Source organism: Heliconius melpomene, chromosome 14 (genome assembly GCF_056956725.1).
Source record: "Heliconius melpomene rosina isolate 202511_hmr_F chromosome 14, ASM5695672v1, whole genome shotgun sequence".
NCBI classification, from domain to species: Eukaryota; Metazoa; Arthropoda; class Insecta; order Lepidoptera; family Nymphalidae; genus Heliconius; species Heliconius melpomene.
Window position 1 is genome coordinate 4910291 of NC_140402.1, and position 20774 is coordinate 4931064.

Sequence of the window (20774 nt, forward strand, 5' to 3'; positions counted from 1 at the left end):
AGACACTTCTGTTCCCCACCGTTCCCAAAATATATTTCGCCAAACTGCTTCAGTCGTTTGTGAATTTTCAAGATAATCCATAAAAAGGTACTGGAAAATAATAAATTTCTATTTATTTTTTAGCTTTAGGCTGTATCCCGATCATAGCGGTGTAGGCAAAGGGAACCTGGGAACCAATTGTTAAGACACTTTCGTTCCCCACTTTCCACCTAATTCCGGAGACGTTGCGTGTGTTGAGCCCCGTAACTCAACGCAGCCGTATGTAAAATATGTGTATTAATTTAGTATCTTTATCAAGATAAGCTTCGTGTGAGCATTTGACAGATGCAAATTAAACAGTAGAAGAGACAGCAACAGAAAGGCAGTAGTGGTAACGGAGCGGACCAAAACAGTCGCTACTTATCTACTTAACTGCCAATCCATAGTCGCACGCGCCAACGCTCGCTCGCGACTGCTAGTTCTAAACTCGCGCGATTTTCATAATAAATATATACGTTTTTTTATTATATACAGACGTCAGTGTAATAAAATATATTAGAGTACTATGTTATAAGCAAATGAACTGGCCACTGAAAATTAGTAATCAACATGACGTTACGGGTCGAGGTGCCCGGAGAAAAGATCGTGAATATAAACTCTTCAAAGGAAACTAGTTATGAGAAAGATATAATAAAATCTGAAACAAAATTAAATGGCAGATTAAAAGAATATATAAAAAAAACATGGAGCTTAAAATCGAGAGTGACAGTGGAACCATACGTTATATGTTACGTGTTACCGAGTGTTTTAGCGGGATTGGCTGTTCAAAATTTGTGCTTGGAAAAATCATGTTTAGTGAATTTAAAGTACGACGAGCAGACTTGCCTACATATAATGCAGGGACGCACACACAATTATACGGAAGAAGAGAAAAATGTGCAAAAGATGGTAGCTGGTATGACTGCTTGGAGTTTTCCATTGCAGACTGCTCTACCTGGAATATTGACGCTTTTCGTCGGAGCTTGGAGCGATCGCACAGGAAACAGGAAAAGTTTCATGGTACTGCCAATATTAGGAAAATTGATATCAATTTTCGGCATAATTCTGAGCACAGTATTTTTTCTTCAAGTTGGTCTCAACGAAACTGCCTTAATTGAGGGTCTTCCTCCAGCTCTGGCTGGCGGCCGCGTCGCCATGACGATGGCTGTGTACAGTTACATCACAGATATTACAAGTGATTCTGAACGGACTTTTCGTTTAGGAATTATAACTGCTATACTGACTCTTAGCAGGCCTATAGGGCTCGCGCTTAGTGGAATTATGACGAGACGTTTTGGCTATTATGGTGTTTTTACAGTTGCCTGCTTTTTCTATATGACTGGGTTCGTATACATCCTCGTACGTTTGAAGGAGAAGACAAAGAAAAAAATAGATAGTGATGAATCCAGGACAGTATTTACAATGTTTTCAGTGCAGGATTTTGTGGCTACGGTGAATGTGGCCTTCAAGAAACGACAGGGCTCCAGACGTTTGCAAATTATATTAGTCATGTTTGCGTATATGTTCATCGTTGGACCAGTCCTAGGTAATATATATTTGTATATTTTATTATAATTTATATATATTTTTAACAGTAATTGTGTTAAAATAGTTAAATAATAGCTGCATTCATATACAACTGAACAATCAAAAGTATAATATCGTCGCTATAAAACCTACCACATGTGTTCGGCTCACTTATTTTTATTTTCGTTTTACGATCAAATGCAAATTTCCATTTTCTTTTATTGTTGACAAACCGAAAAATAACTCTGAACAGGTACGAAAAATATTATGTCAATAAATATTTTTTTATATTTATATTCATACTAGCGGCCCGCTCGCGGTTTCACTCGCGTGAACTATGTTAATATTAATTTCTGTCTCCATGGCTACGTCCTAGTGACGTCTATGCAAAATTTGAGACTCCTAGCATTTGTAGAAACGAAGTTTCATACAAACTTTCGACCCCAAAAACAACCCCTTAGAAGTCGACTATTGCAAATTCCCGTCTTAGCGAGCACCTACGTCCTATAAGTAACTCCTATGCAAAATTTGAGATTCCCAGAACATGTAGTTTCTGAGATTTCGTGATGAGTGAGTGACCTTTCGATTTTATATATATAGATAAATATTTATAATATAATTATTTGTATATCTATAATTAAATTAAAGATATATAATTCATAATAATCTAAAAATATTTATATTTTTTTTTAAATAAAGTGAAACCAGTTTATCATTTATTACTGCAATAGGTTACAAAGATCCGTTGGTTAATTTCATTTTTGAAATCGATTATAGTATTTTCGACATCACACAAATTAAGTTCAAGTTAACAAAGTAATTCTTATAACTCATTACTTTATTGTAATGAGGTAACTCATATAATATAAGTAATTATATTTAAGGTTTATTTTCGACTAGTATAAGGAAACCGGGAATTTTAATACCACCAGTATGATATTTTCATATCGATTTTGATGATGTTTTTTCAAAAGAAATAAAAGAAAATAAATTTAAAAAAGAACGACTGCAGTATTATAAGTAGGTATTACAATTTCGCCACTGTGGACCGGTCGTACAACTTAATCGGTCAGAAAATGTGGACATCTTAAGAGAAACGAATTCGAATCCCGTTGTCATTGGACTTTCTGTACGGTTCTTACACATAGTTATTTGTAAATTATTTTACTTTATGGCAATGTCAATATTTGTTAATAGTTTAAATTTAACCCAAAAATAAAAAGAAAAGAATTTCTTTAAAGAAATATAAAATCTGATATTCCTATATAAAAAAATAATAATTTTATTTCATTTTAAAAATAAACAAATTTTTTTTAGGAGGTCAGTCGTGTCGCGGTCGTGACTGTAAACGCGACTGGTTGTGGGTTCGATCCCCGATATTTAAATTTATATTTCCATTTCTTCGCTTTGGTGTCAAAGCGCGGCGTTAAGTTCCGCCACTTAACAGGCATTGCCTTCAAAATTCGGCGGAAAATGGGGAACAGAGTGCCTTAACACTAGGTTCCCTCTACCTAACTTGCTGCGTGCGGGATACAGCGTGAAGCAGATTTATTTTTTTTATTTTTTGTTATCTTCGTAGTATTTTTCATACTATCAAGCACTGAGAACAAGAAGTAACTGTTGAACATGTGTCATCTTAATCATGACAAAGAACTGGACGAGCCACTTAAATATCTTTGTTTACTATTTACTAAGTAATTATTATCGGGGGTTAAAGTTCGTACATGACAGATCAGTGTGCTATTAAATTATCTATGTATTAGATATACATATATTTGTTGAAATAATAATAAATCTATTAAATAAATTGAGTTAGTATATGTAAAGTTTGGTATAAAGATTTTTAAGCTGAGAGTTGGAATTTAGCTTCTAGCTGCATTAACTCAAATAGCAAGATGTAACGAATCCATCAATCAAATGAAACTTTAAAACTATTTTAATTTTTTTTAGAGTTATTTCTAAAGGAATAAATGGAAACCTTATAGGTTTATCCATCCGTTCATCAGTCAAGACCTTACTTTGAGATATTAACCTAAAGTTAATATCAATTATTTAGGTCTACGGTCCCTTAGAGCGCAGTGAAAAATCAAGTTTCCAAATCAACAAAATCAAAAGATACGAGCACTAATGCATCGATTTTGCTGCATTTTATACGAAATTTGTCGCATAATGAAATTTTATAGGGTGCTTTCTGTGGACCTAAAGATATGAAATTTGGTACTAAGTAAGGGACTTACAATATAAATAAAGGATAATATTTGAAAATTAAAAAAAATACTTTGTCTCTTACAAAATGAGTGTATACGCCCGCAAACTTAAGCTTGTCAATTTTTATAAGTTGTACTTTCCTGTTGACATACAATCCTGAAATTGCTACATAACCCTTGTTAGGCGAATCCGCCTGGCACTTGATCAGTATGTTTTTATAAAAAAAAAACATTTCAAATATTTAGAAACAGCGTCAGAAAGCTGGACCCTCATAAATACTAAACTTGTTTTAGCGGGGTGAATAAAGGTTAACAAACTGATTTAGGGTATCTCAGCCATAAAATGTAAATAAAAATATTAAGAGTACATATTAAATCTTACTGCCTAATATAGATGCTACATTTTAATGTCTTAAATTATTTTAAGCTTTTATCATTATTCTTACTCAAAACGTGCCAATAAAGAAAGAATCATTAATTTTATTAATAATGAAATTTATTATTAATCATTTACAAAATGGAATACTTTATAAGAATACAAAGAAATAAATATTTTTGTCTTCCCTGATAATAAATCTCAATATGAATAAAAACTTCCGTGTAGTGTTTGTACGGTGAAATGAACGCGCTTAATATATACAAATACATTAAAATACCTCGGCTTATAGTAACGTATATATTTTTTTCACAACAGTTTTTAAAATTAAGAAAACGTATAAAACTTTAAACATAGCGGGATTTGAACCCGCTCTTCTGAAACCGTCCAAGAATTCGTCTCGCCTAAGAAGATCTGGCTTAAACAATTAAAATTAGTATTTTTAGATTCTCTTAGATATTTTATTGTATTTTATACTTTTAGTCATGGCGTAGAGGCACAACTGCGTGACTATATACACGACTGTTCTTTCTCCACTTGAGGAAATAAAATATTTTAAATTTTCACTTCTTCGCTATGGTGCTACTCAACAAAATTGCCTCCAGAATTCAGCGGAAAGTAGGGAACGGAGTATTTTAGCACTAGGTTCCCTGTGCCGAGTGCTGCTGAGTGCGGGTTACAGCACGAAGCTGAAAAATACTTATTTAAGAAAATCTAATTTAATTATTCTTAAATATATTAATTTATACTTTTAACATTTGCGTATACAAGAATAGATGACGACAGTCTGTATAAATAAAGATAAGTATATTATAACCTAATTGGTTACACAGTTAGCTAAACAATTTCATATAAATATCAAACTGGTATTAACTGCATTTAATAAATAACTCTAATAGGTCAAATTAATCTATATTATTATTTTAATGGTTGTTCATATAAAACTTAGAATTATATGGGGCAATCATTTACCAAATTATTTGGTAAAAGTGGGGTGTTCTTCATCGATACGAGTATAAATGCTAAAAAAATCAACATATGAGGATATAAAATTTCCCACAAATAAGTATCGAACCTACAACCATCGCGTTTACATTCAGATACTGTGCCTATAAAGTGTAAATACCGAAAAAGTAAACGAAAAATCTCCATAAATTATATTATTTAATATGAGATATATGAAAGACAGTTAGGACAACTATTAGGACATTGATAGCTTCTAGGCCCTACGTGACCTATCTGACTAGACTAGAATATAGTGATAATGTACAATTAACTAATAACTCACGTTTTATTGTAACGAATGTTTTCTATTCAAAACAATATAATTTCTATTTATGTTTTAGCTTCAGTGAAAACTAGTTAAGACACTCCTTTCTCCACATTCTCCGGATTGAAGTATCTATCTTTGATTTTAAAGTAATCATGTTATTTTAATAGCATATAGCCATTTACACGATTAACGGATAAACAAACGTGAATTAAAAAATGTTGTCAGTTTGTCTGTCTTTCTGTTTTTCGGATTAATCTTAACTAAATCTTAACACTAGGTTCCCTCTGTCTACCCAGGTGAATGTGAATGTATATTTAAAATATCTTGTATTTCAAAAGGCCTTACACCTACACGTACATCCCATAAATGTCAGCCTTTTAGTTGTATACTAAAGCGTGGGCGAACTGAGCAAATTCTAACTCGACTGTAACAATTTCTAAACTGTAAAACAATAGAATTTTTCACGTTCCTAGTTCTGCTTTGTGTAATAAAATTGTAACTCGTCGCCGAATCTACATGGAAAATTAATGAAGAAATCTGTTATTGGGGCCAGTCGTGGCGCGGAGGCCTCACTCCGGTAACGAGGCAAAGTGCAATACCTCCAGAATTGGACGGAAAGTGGGGAACGGAAGTGTCTTAATGGAAACTGAGTGTCTTAGCACTTGGTTCCCAGGTACCCTCTACCTACCCCTACCCTGTTATGAACACTAATTTTAACCCTTTTTATTAATTTTCATTATTTTAAGCTAAATATTCCAAACGTGCAGCTATAATATGTGTAGAATATAATTTTGGACAAAAGAATTAATAGAATTAGACACATATACCTAAAATATGTAAATTTATATTAATTATACTGAATGATATCTACTAATGTACCTATAATGTAAGAAAAATAAACATTATATATAATACCAGAACAAATTTTATATTAAACAGGTTTTACCGGTATTTGCGGTAAAATATGGATGCGGTATGTTTGGAATATTAATGTTTTGGATAAATATATAAATGGGGTAGGAAATTTGAATATTTTATGTAAGTATTTATGTAATTTAAGCAGAATTGAGGATTTCTGATTAAGAAACCAGACACATTACAGATAACAAAGCTCGTATCGAAAAACTATGATATATTATAGAAATTTTCATGAATATTTATTTATCAGAATATATTATAATAATCCGGTTCCTTGACTTTGGTGACTTCAGCCATGTTGAGTACATTGATTTTTTATGACTAGCGACCCGCTCGCGACTTCGCCCGCTTCAACATTAATAACGCTACATTAATATATTAAATTAATTAGTTAGTGTAAATAAAAAAAACATGTAGCAATTATATCAAATGATATTCATATAAATTTTTCATTTATGAACCGTTTGAAATAAAACAAACACTAAAAATTGAGGAAACTTTCCCAAGATTCAATAGTGAACACAAACGCAAAGACAAATAAACATAAATTTTGAAAATCATCTTTTTTTTTTTAAATTTAGAATTTTAGAATTCATCTCATTTTCTCATATAACTTCCATGTACAGACAGAAATCAAGTACAATTTTCATTTTCATTTTTGCTAGAGCGCTTAAATGGTGTCCAAGAAGATGACATTAAATATACAGGGTGGAACAGACAGCGCTTTTTTACTGAAACGGCATATAGGGTAAAATATTTCAAACCCAGAATTAAAAAAATAATCAAGGTACCTCAACGGTTTGGACGTAGGATTTTTTTTTCATTTCACGATTTTTAACCATACCTGTATTTCGTGTCACGCACACATACGAATGCGACGTTGCCGCTTTGACAGGTAAGTGTGTGCGTGCCTATGTTATACTTTACAAATGGCGTTTTATTTTAAAACGATAATTTTATTATTTATTTTGTTTGAAAAAAAAACCTTTTCATTTTTGAGAATTTTTTTTTTTCCAAATTATATTAGGCTTTTATAGAGTAGTTAAAACTGTGGTTTCATTTAAAGTGGCGCTGACAATTCCATCCTGTATAATAGTATACGCTTTTAAAACAAAGATTTTTAAACGTTGTGCATCCCGAATAGAATAAGGAGATTGTATACAATTAATGCAAAAATCATATTTTATGTAAGAAATCGAAGCAGACTCTCTCTCTCTCTCTCTCTCTCTAGCTCAACATCAAATATATATGTATGTAAATAAAGATAATTTTATTTTCGAACCTTAGAAGTAGGTCGATTTTTTTGTTTATAAATAATACTCGAGATATCGTATACTCGTACTTATATTTTGTTCTATTTAGCTTATCGTTAACCCACATGTTTTGTCTAAATCCAAGAAACATAATTTATTAACGGAATATATTAATTATTAATCAGATATCATTCAATTGGTTCTTCATTTGGCTGAAATATAAAATAAAAAAAACTGTCAAGTGCGAGTCCGACAATCCCACCGAAGGTTCCGTATTAATTTCACGATTGTAGGTCAACGGGAAGTACAACTTATAAAATAGACAATTTAAATTTAAGAGCGTACACTCTGATTTTGTATGAAATAATATAAAAAAGTTTGTAATGTTTTTTTTCTGTAATGTAAATACGAATTTCCATTGACGGGTTTTTCGTTTATTGTATTGTAAATTCTCACTTCATACCAAATTTAATAATTGTAGGTCCACGAATAAAGTTAAAAACTTAAGCTTGCATACGTACCGACTCTGCTTGGTTGGCAGACAGCAGGGTAGGCAGAGGGAACCTAGTGTTAAGATATTCCGTTTCCCATTTTCCGCCGAGTTCTGAGGCATTGCGTGGCGGAACTGTATATCTTCTGTAAAATTCCAATCGCTTTAATTATCATATTCTTAATTGAATATGAAGCGATTACGTACAATTAGTTTGAAAGGTTGATAATAACCCAAGGAATTTGGCAATATACCGTAATGATAATTGTCTATTGTCTAACGCCGTTATAAAACGTTTGATATAAGCAATATTGTCATAATGATAAAATAAAATGTGGCTTTCATCGGTAATATACTTACTTATACGAATACCTACATAAAATATAATTATATGTTTCTAATATTTTTTCTATGAAATACCCATAAATTTTCACTTTTCGGATTTTTCCCTTTATTTCATGACTGTAAGTCTACGTAGTACCCTATAAGTTATGATTACGCGTATTATGAATTTCATACAAAATGCAACAATAAGGATGCAAAAATGCTCGTATCTTTTGAATGAGTTGACTTAGAAGCTTTATTTTTCTGTGCTTCAAGGGATCGTAGAACTGAATGTTGGATAGTAATTTCACCTTGACGCTTCCACGCGATCTTGAGATAAATAGTCTTGACAGTCGGTTAGACGAACAATAAAATGACAATTTAATGATTCCATATTTTGTATTTTAAAGCATGGAACCCTAAAAACTAAGCTAATATGGAAATAAGTTTTAATTGTTTTAATGGTGGTTGAAGCCGTAGTGTCGCAAGCGTGCGATTGTGAATGTGTTGTTTATGAGTTTGATTCCCACTTTAATTCCCTCGCTCTGGTAACAACGTAAACTGAGCCATTGGGTTCTGCCACCCAACACGTAATGCCATCATCTTCCCTATGCTCATTGTCTGCGGGTGTCCCACAAGGCGGTGTCCTTTCCCCACTCCTGTTCTCTATTTTTATTAATACTGTTTCCCAAACCCTATCCTCTTCCTTCCATCTATATGCTGACGACTTACAGATTTACTTAGCGACTCCATCCAGTGATATGGATGTGGCTATTTGTAAATTTAACGAGAATTTACATAATATATCTGTGTGGAGTACATCTTATGGACTTACTATTAATCCTAGTAAGTCCCAGTTAAGCATTATAGGCAGCACTAAGCAATTAAAAAAACTTGAGGGTATAAAACTTCCCTCAGTAGAGCTTAATGGTGTCGTTTTAAGTGTTAATGCGTCTATAAGGAACCTTGGGATTATTTTAGACAACTCGCTATCTTGGTCAGCGCAGATAGCGGAGGTCAGCCGAAAATTATTTGCTAGTATTGGATCCCTCAAACGATATAAACATTTCCTACCGGTTAAAATCAAAACTACTCTAGCTCACTCACTACTGCTACCGATTTTAGATTATGCTGACTCATGTTACCCAGACTTATCTGAGGAACAATTTAACAAACTAGAGCGGTTACAAAACTTATGTATTCGATTTATTTATGGTCTTCGTAAATTTGATCATGTCTCAGATCATCGTCGTCAGCTTGGATGGCTTCCTATCAGACATCGCCGTAACTTCCGGATGCTTACTCTCCTCTATTCAATCCTTTATAATCCTCTCTATCCTGCTTATTTAAAAGATCGTTTCTGTTTCCGTGACTCCGATTCTAGCCTACGCCTTGAACTTAGGTCCAGGAGCGATAATCTTCTTAAATTTCCAACTTGTCGTACCCAATTCTATTCCAATTCCTTCACTGTAAAATCTGCTATCCTCTGGAATGGACTTCCGTCCGAAATACGTCATTCTAAATCACTTAATATTTTTAAAAATCGTTTAAAAGACTATCTTTTCCAAATATAACTGTAGTTTATCTTTAGTCGTTTATATATATATATTTATATTATGTAGTATTATGTATTATATTTATAGGATTATATGTAGATATTATATTATTATTTTGTATTAATATTATATTATTATTATGTAAATATGTATATATATATATATATATATATGTATGTGTGTATATTCATTATTATTTTATTACTGTATGTTATTTAATCTAATTGTGCACTATAACGTTATTCCCATTTCTTTATTTTTAGTCCTTTATTTTACAAGGGTTGCCTGGAAGAGATTGCTTGAAGCAATAAGGCCGCCTTTGCATACATTTTATAAAAATATATTGTTTCTTTCTCTTTTATATGTATTTATGTGTGCAATAAAGTTTTTTCTATTCTATTCTAATGCCTCTAGAATTTGGTGGAAAATGGAAAATGGTCTTAATGGAAACGAAGTGTCTCAACACTAGGTTTCCTCCACCTATCCTTCTATGTGTAAGAAAAAAATGTTTATTAAAGTATTTAAAGTGTGTTTGTTCATACATGATTAGGTTTGCGTATAGGCATAATATTTGCAGATCGCAGACAGTATGGGCTCGATGATAGACTAATAGATGTTTTATTGGAATAAAGGTGAGGCGCAGATGACATACTGGTTCACTCGCTACAGGTTCAAATTCACCGAAATCGACTACAGCTTGTTCCTCACGTACTCCGTCCTCGTTGGCACAGTTGGTGAGTAGAGTTTTCTTTTATCATCACGTTTTTATATATGTATTTTGTAAGGTAGTTTTGTAATGTTGCTTTATTTTTTGTCTTTTGTTTGTAAACAATGTGTTGTAAATAGCGAGACTTAACGCCGTATATGGTTCAATTAGGTTATGAGAGGTTATTTTTTTTTATTTTATTTATCATTTAAAATTTTATTTTTGTAGATAAAGCGACCCTAGAAATAATATTAACTAGTATTTATAACGATATTATTTGTTGCCGTATATTACTTCTTAATGAAACTTCGATATACATATATAGAAAATATACTGTTGTTCTATTAATTTTATATAATTAATAATCACTAACTTAAGACCACTAAATAAGTAATGAGGCCAGTCGTGATGCAGAGGCAAAGTATGACCTTTACGGTCATTCAGACAGGATGTGGGCTCGATTCCCAAAAAAGGAAAAGAAATATTATTTATTTCCATTTTCTTCGCTCTGGTATCAAGGCAAAACGCGGCGTTGAGGTTCCCCACTCAACACAACACTAAGTTCCCTCTGCATATTTTGATGTGTGTGTGGGATATAACGCGATGCTAACAAAACTAGAAAATGACTTAAAAGTTATACAAATATCTAAAAATACTCTAAAATCAGTCAAAATTTTACTAGTTATTCCGGTAGCAATAAAGCATAAAAATAATATACTTAGCTAAACGGTTGACTCATCGATTACGTTACAATCACAAACATTTCAAGGGAAAAGTGTTTCTCCTTTTGGAGTTCACGGACCCGGCGCTTGCGAAACGGAATTGACTTTGTAGTCTTATTGAGACAGTCTAACTTTTGTTGTTAATTTCTACTGCCTACAGTAAGATAGGCAGAGGGAACCTAGTGTTAAGATATTCCGTTCTCCATTTTTGTTTGAATTCTGGAGGCATTGCGTGTTGAGTAGCGGTACTCAACGCCGCGCTTTACGTCTACACCAGAGCAAGGAAATGAAAATAAACATCTAAATTAATATTTCATTTCTTTAAGTGAGGATCGAACCCACAAGCTATCGCATTTACAGTCACACATTTGGCCACGACTGGCCTCAAGTTCAAGAGAACGTCTTCTTCCTTTCCTTCCTGGTATTAATCCCGGCTGTTGCCAGGATCTGCCTTCCTACTCAACCTACTCCACTTTGCACGGTCTTCTGCGTCCTCGGTGGTTAGACCATTGGCTCTCATGTCCTGCATCACGACAACCAACTAACGCTTCCTTGGGCGTCCGGGAGGTCTCACTCCAGGAACTGTTCAAGTTCAAGGGAACGTATTCGGTTGAAATTTAATTTTAAAATATTTAATATTAGAATGTTTTATGATGGCAATAATTATATTAATTAAGATATTTATTTTATACTGGCAAAAATATTAAAAATTAATATGATAAGTAGATTTGTTGAAAAAATGTCATTATATAGCTCCCTAATTTCTAAGTTAGATGATAATTATTTAAAATATGTATTTGTATACGAATATGAGACAAACATTTACTTTTAGATAAACATTTCCTGTGTTTAATTAATCATCAAATTAACTATTTGTTCAAAATTAACTTTTATATTGCTCTCTAGTTCCTTGGTAACAGTGTATTTAAATATTAATTCAAATAATTTAATATTAGTGATAATAAATTAAGATTTTTGTTTTAATATCTCTTGGAATTGTTTTTGTTTATTTTAAATATAATTGGTTTATTTTTAATAACTTTATTTTTTTAGTTGCATAGTAAAATCATAGAAAGTAATTTAAAATGAAATAATAATAAGATTTAGTTTCCTTTAATACATAATACTTATATATTAAGTTTATTTATCGAAAAATACTCTTTAAGTTGGCACGTTGACAGACTTGACAATATTTACAGTAATTGTAATTACATACGTACGTAAATTCAGTCAATCATTTTTTTAATATATTTTTTTAACTTCACGCTGTATCCCGCACACAGCAGAGTAGGCAGAGGGAATCTAGTGTTAAGACACTCCCCATTTTTTGCCGATTTCTGGAGGCATTGCGTGTTGAGTGGCAGAACTTAACGCCGCGCTTTGCCTCGACACAAGAGCGAAGAAATGGAAATATAAACGTAAATAAATATTTCACTTCCTCGAGTGGGGATCGAACCCACAACCGTCGCGTTACAGTCACACTCTTGTGCTGCTACGCTACGACTGCCTTTTTAAAATATTTTCTTAAATATTTCATCATCATCATTATCATTTAATGATAGTTTTCGTTTGTTCTCTATGTTTACTTCAAGATATATACTTCCTTTCTCCTATTAGTCACTATCTGTTACACTGATAACATCACTGAATTATAAAAGAAGATGAATGAATCAAGTAGGTATTATGTTACAAATATTTATTAATTTCGTGGGAATTTCCCAAGAGGGAATGTTATTGTAATTTGGATTACTCATTTATGTTGTAGTTAACTGGTAAATGTCTTAGATTTTATCTTTATCAAAGATTTTTTTTAATTGAAAATATGTTCCTTTCACCATTTTAAAAACGTTTTGTGCTCCAAAATCAGAAATAAAATGATTTTACGGTAAATTTCCTCTGCCCTTAGAAAATACATGATATTTACATTTGAAAATGGGGAATAGAGTGTCTTAACAATAGGTAAAATCTGCGGGATACAGCGTGAAGCAATTTTTTTTTCTTTACATTCAAATAAGTTGTTTCAAAATGAAAGGAGAACATCATGTTTAAACATTTTTGTCTAATTGTTTCTTCAGTATTACTATCTTAGGCTTTGAAAATGGTTGAGTCATGTAAATGTCAATGAGATACTGTAATTCCAGTTAGTTTAGTTTAGTTTTTCTTTTCACTAAATTTCATATTAATATAATAATAAAAGCTGTATCTTATAGCTCATTGCGTATATAATAAAAAAATAAACCATATTTACATTCATACATTCGCATAAATATTATGCGTAATTCGAGAAAGTAAATACATTTTACTACTAGAATTAAGATAAGATTGAATCTGTTTTTCTAAATAAATTACGTTTTTCCACAGGTTCCTTTATAACGATATATTTATTCAGCAAAAGATGGAACATAGATGACAGTGTTATCGGGATAGTAGCGTGTGTTAGCAGGATAGCCGCGAGTTTGGTTTATGCTTTAGCTCCTAACAGGACGATATACTTCATTGGACCCGTCCTGGACATGTTCAGCGCGGCTGGAGCGACTTCTTTGAGGTCGATAGCTACTAAGCTTGTTGAAGCTGATGAAGTTGGTAAGAACCTTTTTTTTTTTAATTAATATATAGTTTTTTACATTCAGTTAGAAAAGAAGACTTATAGACATAAAATAACTCCTTTTTTTTCAATATACTTATACTCGATTCAATATGACATGAGACAAAATGTAAATAAAAAAATGTGTTTCTCAAACTTTTACGTTATTTTTATTTGTATTTAATTTATTTATGGACATGTTTTACTAAAAGGTACTTAACTATGAGGTTAATATAGCTAAATATATCTATTATTCAATTATTTATTACAATTCGGGGGATTCTGAGGAACTATCAACTACCTTAATGACGAAACGGTCATATTATCTATTATATGATAATTTTTTTATTATTTTTATTTTTAATTCTGCCATTTTTTAAAGTTTTGCAATGCAAGAAGCGTAACACACTAGTATCTATAGACGCTCTACCTTGATATCGTTATTGGTTATTTCTTATAGTTAATTGTGTTTTGTAATTTTATTATTTCATACATTATGGGGCTAAGATTAACTGCTATGATATAAACTGAAAGTTATATAATTTGGGGTTTTCATTCATAAAAAGTCTAAATTTTATGTAAATAAGGTTTCTCCACTCACTGCCGAATTCTAGAGGCAATGCGTGTTGAGTGGCGGAACTTAACGCTGCTCTTTTTCTCAACACGAGAGCGAGGAAATGAAAATATAAAATATTTAATTTCTTTTAGTGGGAATCAAATCAACCCACAGGCTGTTGCGCTTGTGCTACGAAGGCCTCTATCGACTAGTTTTTTAAGCCTATTTTGTAATTAGTCGATCTTTTAGGCTATATATGACTCATATATATACCGTCGTATATAAGAATAATAACAATAAAAACATTAATTTATTCTCAAATAATTCGAATATTATAATTATAATGATGTAACATACCATATTTTTATTCTGTAATCAACATTACGTGATTAGAACGACGTACAATTACTTTCTATTTATTTAAGAGATAGATGAGCAGACAGAACTATTATATGTAATTGTTTAATTATTTGACAGTACAATTCTACGAACTAAGATAAATTTGTATGTATAGCTTTTATATATAAATGTCATATATAAGACCATCGTGGAACAGTGGTGACGTTTGTGACTAAAAACTAATAGTGGGTTCAAATTGTGGGAATGATTATATGTAGGTACATTATTTTTATTTCATCTCTGAAATTCGGCTAGAATGTGGAAAAAAAAGTGATATTATTGTAGTCTATTCTAGATAAAAACTAGAAGCTGAAATAAAACTACATAACAACCAAAGAGTGTTTTAACACTAGGTTCCTAGGTTCCCTCTGCCTAACCTGCTATGTGAAACATATCATCTCCATAAATTACTTATATAACAATAAAGCAAAAATTTCTAATGATAACTCCAAAACGTTAGATAAAATCATTTATTTGGTAAACAAGTAAATTGTCATGGATTGTTTAGTTTGTGCGACCTTCGTACACACATTGAACTATTAAATAGCACAATTCTATTCGAGATAAAACGTAGCTTCGTCACTTGAAACCATATTTTAGTTAATAATTATTAAATTAATTTAATTAATAATTAAGATATTTTTAATGTCACCTCATAAAGTTTTTTTCAATTATTTAGGATAATTTCGCTGCTATAAAAATGGGTTAATAGAAGTAAATAATTGTGTCAATTTAGTTAAGTACACAGCAAAGTAATATGCATTTTGTTTTCTTCGAATTCGTAGTTTCTTCTTGTATCTAAATGGACCCATTCAACTAAATATCTCAGCCAAAACTCTACTAAAAACTCGCATAGTTAATAATTTCAGTAAAAAAAGGTAATTGTAGTAGTTTTCTGTAATTTTGTCATATTATAAATTTTAAAATAAATATATGAAAAAGGTGTATAAGCATTAATAATGGTTGCTTTTAGTTATACTTATGTACAGATTATAAAAAGAATAACGATTAATTTTATTTCAAATAAATGGACACTTGAGCAACGACTCATGGGCAATTAAGTGCATAATAAAAGTAATATAGGTGGAGGTCGTGGTGCAGGAGCACAAACGTGACTGTAAATGCGATAGGTTGTGCGTTCGATTCTCACTCGAAGAAACGAGAACTTCAACAAGCAATACCTCCAGAGTTAGGCGGAAAGTGGGGAACGAATGTCTTATTGGGAATGTAGTGTCTTAATAAGGTTCCCAGATTCCGTTTTGAAACTCTGCTTTGTGCGAGACATTGTTATTTTTACTATATAATAATTATTATTTGAAAAGAAAATAAATTGCATGAAAATTATAATTTTTAATGCTAATTAAAATAAAATAAAAACAAAAATAGACATGGCCTTGCCTATTTAAATATATATGTATGTATATATTTTTTTATAATATGAGTTATATTGTTTATTGTTAATTCGTCATAGATTTCTCTTATCATTAAGAAGTTGAATGAAAAGTAAATCTTAGATAAATGACGGCCGTCGTTACGCAGGACTGCACTTAATGTGTTGAAGTCGAGTGAAAAGCGTAAAACTGATTGTCTTGATACTAAGAACTCGCTGCCTTCTCTGTTATATGCGGGATAGATGCGTGGAAAGCGTGAAAAAAATATATTTAGATATCAAAATTTAATATTCTTTTAAGAAAAAAATATATTAGTGGCATTTAATAACGTGATAGAACCATAAATACTAATTTTTAAATTTTTGTCTCCTTGTCTGAAACTGCTTAACCGATTTAATAACAGTTTTCACTATTGTATTTAGGCAAAGTCCTCTTAACATTTTGTGTTTGATTTATTTCAATCGATTCAAGAGGGCGAAGCCGCCAGCGGGTCACTAGTACCAATGTAATATTTTCATTTCCCCGCTTCGATAACAAGGGAATTCGTGGCATTGAGTCCCGCCACTCAACACGCAATGCCTCCAGAACTCGGTAGAAAAGTAAAGTAGTGTCTTAATGGGAACGGAGTGTCTTAACACTAGATTCCAAAGTTTCCTCTGCCAACCCTGCTACTTGCGGAATACACTGCAAATAAGCAATACTTTACTATATAAAATTAAACCAATTTATATCTGAAAAGTTTATACAAAAATGGAGGAAATCCAAGTAAATGTATTTTAGTAACACCTAAATGAACGCTCTTACTTGATTAATGATGTAACTAGAAAACAAAAGGTCTTTCTTTCCGTCGTGCTTAATTAAGTTGATTGCTTTTTTTCTTTTTTTTCTCTTCAAATTAAGTTAACCTCCGAAAAGCTTACTCATTATAGTGTTTCTATTGTTCTTTGTATTCCTTTTATTTATTTTTTTATTTCGTTTTTCTTTCTCCACGACAAATATTTTTGCAAAGACAAGATTTTTTTTAAAGTGAAAAAGAAATAAAAATTTGTAAATATTCATATTATAAATATACATACTCATCGCGTATTTAAATTTAAGATATGCGTGCAAATTTAAGACTTATGTGATTTTCTCATTTATAACATTGTCAGAACTTTGCCAGTACTTTGGGAAGCACCATCTTTCAAATAAAAAAAAAATCATCAAAATCGGTTCCCCCAATCAAAAGTTCTGAAGTATCAAACATAAGAAATACAGTCGAATTGATAACCTCCTTTTACAGTAGTCGGTTAAAAATAGTGTTATATTATAGTGTCTTATCAACTAGGCTCCGTCCACCTACCCTGCCATACGAGTATGAGGCATAAAACGTGAACCTAAAAAAACCTAGGTATTAGATAGAATACTAAATTTTTTTTTATTTTCCAGGTAAAGCTAGCTCTCTAATAAGCATATCAGAGGCGATGGTGCCGGTGATATACTCGCCAGTCTACAGTAAGGTGTACCTCAGTACTCTCTCCAATTTTGCCGGTGCTTTCTACCTCATCAGTGCCGCACTCGCTGTTCCTGCCATTGTTATATATTTGTAAGTGTCTGTTTTAGTTTATTTTATATATATTTAGTAGTACAACACAAGAATCAACTTATATACTATACATACTAAGTCACATGAAAAAATTATGATATAAAAGCAAAATATTTATTACTCAGTAAATTATCTATTTGAGTCCGTCTTGCACACCGGCACTTTTTCACAATTATTTATGAATATTTTAATTTCTTCAGTCTGGTAAGACATTTTTCGCCTTACCAGACCAGCGTTAAGCGACGCCACTCAAGATGCAATGCCTAGAAAATTCGAGAACGGAGTGCCTTAACACTAGGTTCCCTCTGCCTATCCTTCTATTTACAGGATATATTTATAGGATAGCAAAATTTTTTTGGAACAATTTATTCATTTGTACGTATATTACAACACTGACAAAAACAGACCTTGCGGTCAGCTGTAATACGCCCTTATGCCAGAACAATTCGATTTCTAATTCTTAATAGAAGCCTTGAACTGTATTTTCTATTTTAGTTTAAAACATAAAAAACCCCACCGTAGATAGTTGACCTTGACTCGTAGGAATGCCATAGAAAGGTGTTATTTTTTATAACTACATATTATTATTAACTTATTAAAACCAATAATTATTTTAAATTATTATAGGTACTTATAACCTTATTAGTTTTAGGAAATTGTCTTAAACGTTTTTTAAATTGTATTATATTGAAAGAGTAAAATAAACGCCACATTTCCAAATTATTTAATACTTAGTTCTTCTGTGACTCTGAAAGATTCTGATACTATTACCTGTATTTATTAGGTAAATGCTAGTTAATTAATTGACTAGAAACCGAATTTCATTAATTTAATTTGTAAACATAGTTTGAATTTTTAATATTGGCCCTAGTTGACAAATAACAAGTGTCGGGGCGATCCGACTCGGGACAAGGTAGAGTCTTTTAACAATTTTGCTTATTAATTTCTTAATTACCTATATCTTTTAAATTTGTATTTTAACGTTGCTATTTAACAAACGTTGCCAGATTTTATGTCGGGGTGAAGCGGGATTTCTATCTCTGGAATTGTTAGTAACTTATTAAAAAAAAAGGAATGAAAAAAGAATTCTCAAAATTCGTAGAATAATTCACGAAAAGGGGGACCATGTCTCTCTCTCTTTATATTTTGGGCTTAAGAATCTGGAAATCAGGACATGGTAACACTGCATTTAACGCAAATTAAATATACCTAACTATGAGAGTATCTGGTGATAGTTCCTAAGCCTTGAACAGATATATTTGTATAAAAGTTATTTTAGGGCAAATTTTTTGTTAGTATAATTTCTGAGGCCTTACTGGGGTGGGCACAGACCACGCGGCCCCATCTATTCCCACTCCCATGTACCTAACACTAAAGTCTACCGACCTAAACTAAAAAAATGTCAATATCGTACGAAACAAGTAAAGTAATATTATATGGACACAATTTATTACGTTGTAAAGTAATTCAAAATTATCAACAGGCGTTGATAATGCGTGAAAAATGAGTATTAAAACGACTAATAACTGTTTTTATTTTAATACCACTCCGGGGATAATTGATGAATGCAATTATTTGCTATAAATATTGCGATTTGTTTCTTTCATTCTTTAAAATTTAAGTTCATGTTTATATTTATATACAGCTTCACGCTTTATCCCGCAAAAAGCAGGATAGGCAGAGAACTTAGTGTTAAAACACTTCGATCCCGATTTTCCGCCGAATCTTAGAGGCATTGTGTGAGGCTAACTCAACGCGCTTTGCTTGCTATCAGTGAGGAAATGAAAATATTAAATATTCCTCGAGTGGGAATTGAACCCACAATCTGTTCCACTTCATATTTTTTTCTAAAAAAATATTCTTATTAAGAAACATGATTATGTAATATTACAATTTATTTTTTCTAAATTATGTAACATTACTAATTTTCTTTTACAGAAGTCTGTTCATTTTACGAAGGAAGGATAAGGAAAACCAGTCAACAGAAACAAAACCCAAGGATAACGAAGTTACTCGATTTTAGTGAATTTTTGTCGTATATTTATTATTAAGTTTAGTTTTTAAATATTACCTGCTATGTACCTAACAGAAAATCTCAATAAATATAAGATTTGTATAGAGATGGGCTTTTTATTTACTATTGCGATCTAATTTCAAACAACACATATACATTTAGTATTTGAAATATTTAGTAGGAAAATTTAACTAATTAATTTCCATGAGTGATCGAACCCACAACCATTGCGTTTATACATAGTTCCACTGCGCCATGAAGGCCTCAATTCAATTAAAAAAACATATTAATAAAATACTTATATATAAATTTGTGAACCCCATTCACAAATATTTTATATTTTTTTTATCTTGAGACTGTTACTAAAATAGCTATGCACGTGATGTTCTTCTATAGAATAGAATATTGCGATATAATACTGTAATAGTAATGGATATTGTTAAATATTTTAAATTTATAATATACTAATAAACGTATAGTTTACATAGAAAGGGAGTTTTGAATGCCATTTTTTTTAAATAAATATAAAAATACATTGAATCTATAATGTTACCATGTAGGGGAAAAATGGTTTTTAGGGGCATTTAACACTGACTAGTTGACAACGCGTATGGTAAATGTAAATTCATTCATTAGTAAATAAATATTTAACAAACATATGTCTTGATAATATTATTTTTATCTTTATTCGAAGGCTATGGTGGTTACTTATAAATAATTGATAACCTTAATTAAAAACAATTTAAATTATACCTAATTAATATATTTTTTATTTTAAACGGGAACGGAAATGTCTTAATGAGAAGGAAGTTTCTTAGCACTAGGTTACCAGGCTTTTGCTGTCTGCTATGTGCGAGAACAGCCGTAAATACTCT

At 31.4% G+C, this 20774-nt stretch overlaps 1 protein-coding gene across 1 annotated transcript; it reads left to right on the forward strand.

Moving 5' to 3' along the window:
• The first annotated feature begins 354 nt into the window (after positions 1-354).
• LOC146532075 (lysosomal proton-coupled steroid conjugate and bile acid symporter SLC46A3-like) lies at positions 355-20005 on the forward strand. Its single transcript, XM_085197043.1, has 5 exons — positions 355-1564; positions 10575-10676; positions 13732-13953; positions 17729-17885; positions 19824-20005. Exons 1-5 carry the CDS (start codon positions 589-591, stop codon positions 19906-19908), a joined length of 1542 nt encoding a protein of 513 aa, XP_085053169.1. The 5' UTR covers positions 355-588; the 3' UTR covers positions 19909-20005.
• Positions 20006-20774: the final 769 nt, after the last annotated feature.

Bases quoted from the DNA above. Each gene is read 5' to 3' on its own strand.
- LOC146532075 (XM_085197043.1), top strand. From the start codon at position 589: ATGACGTTACGGGTCGAGGTGCCCGGAGAAAAGATCGTGAATATAAAC. The intron at 1,565-10,574 runs GTAATATATATT...ATTGGAATAAAG, and splicing joins CATCGTTGGACCAGTCCTAG to GTGAGGCGCAGATGACATAC. The intron at 13,954-17,728 runs GTAAGAACCTTT...TTTATTTTCCAG, and splicing joins TGTTGAAGCTGATGAAGTTG to GTAAAGCTAGCTCTCTAATA.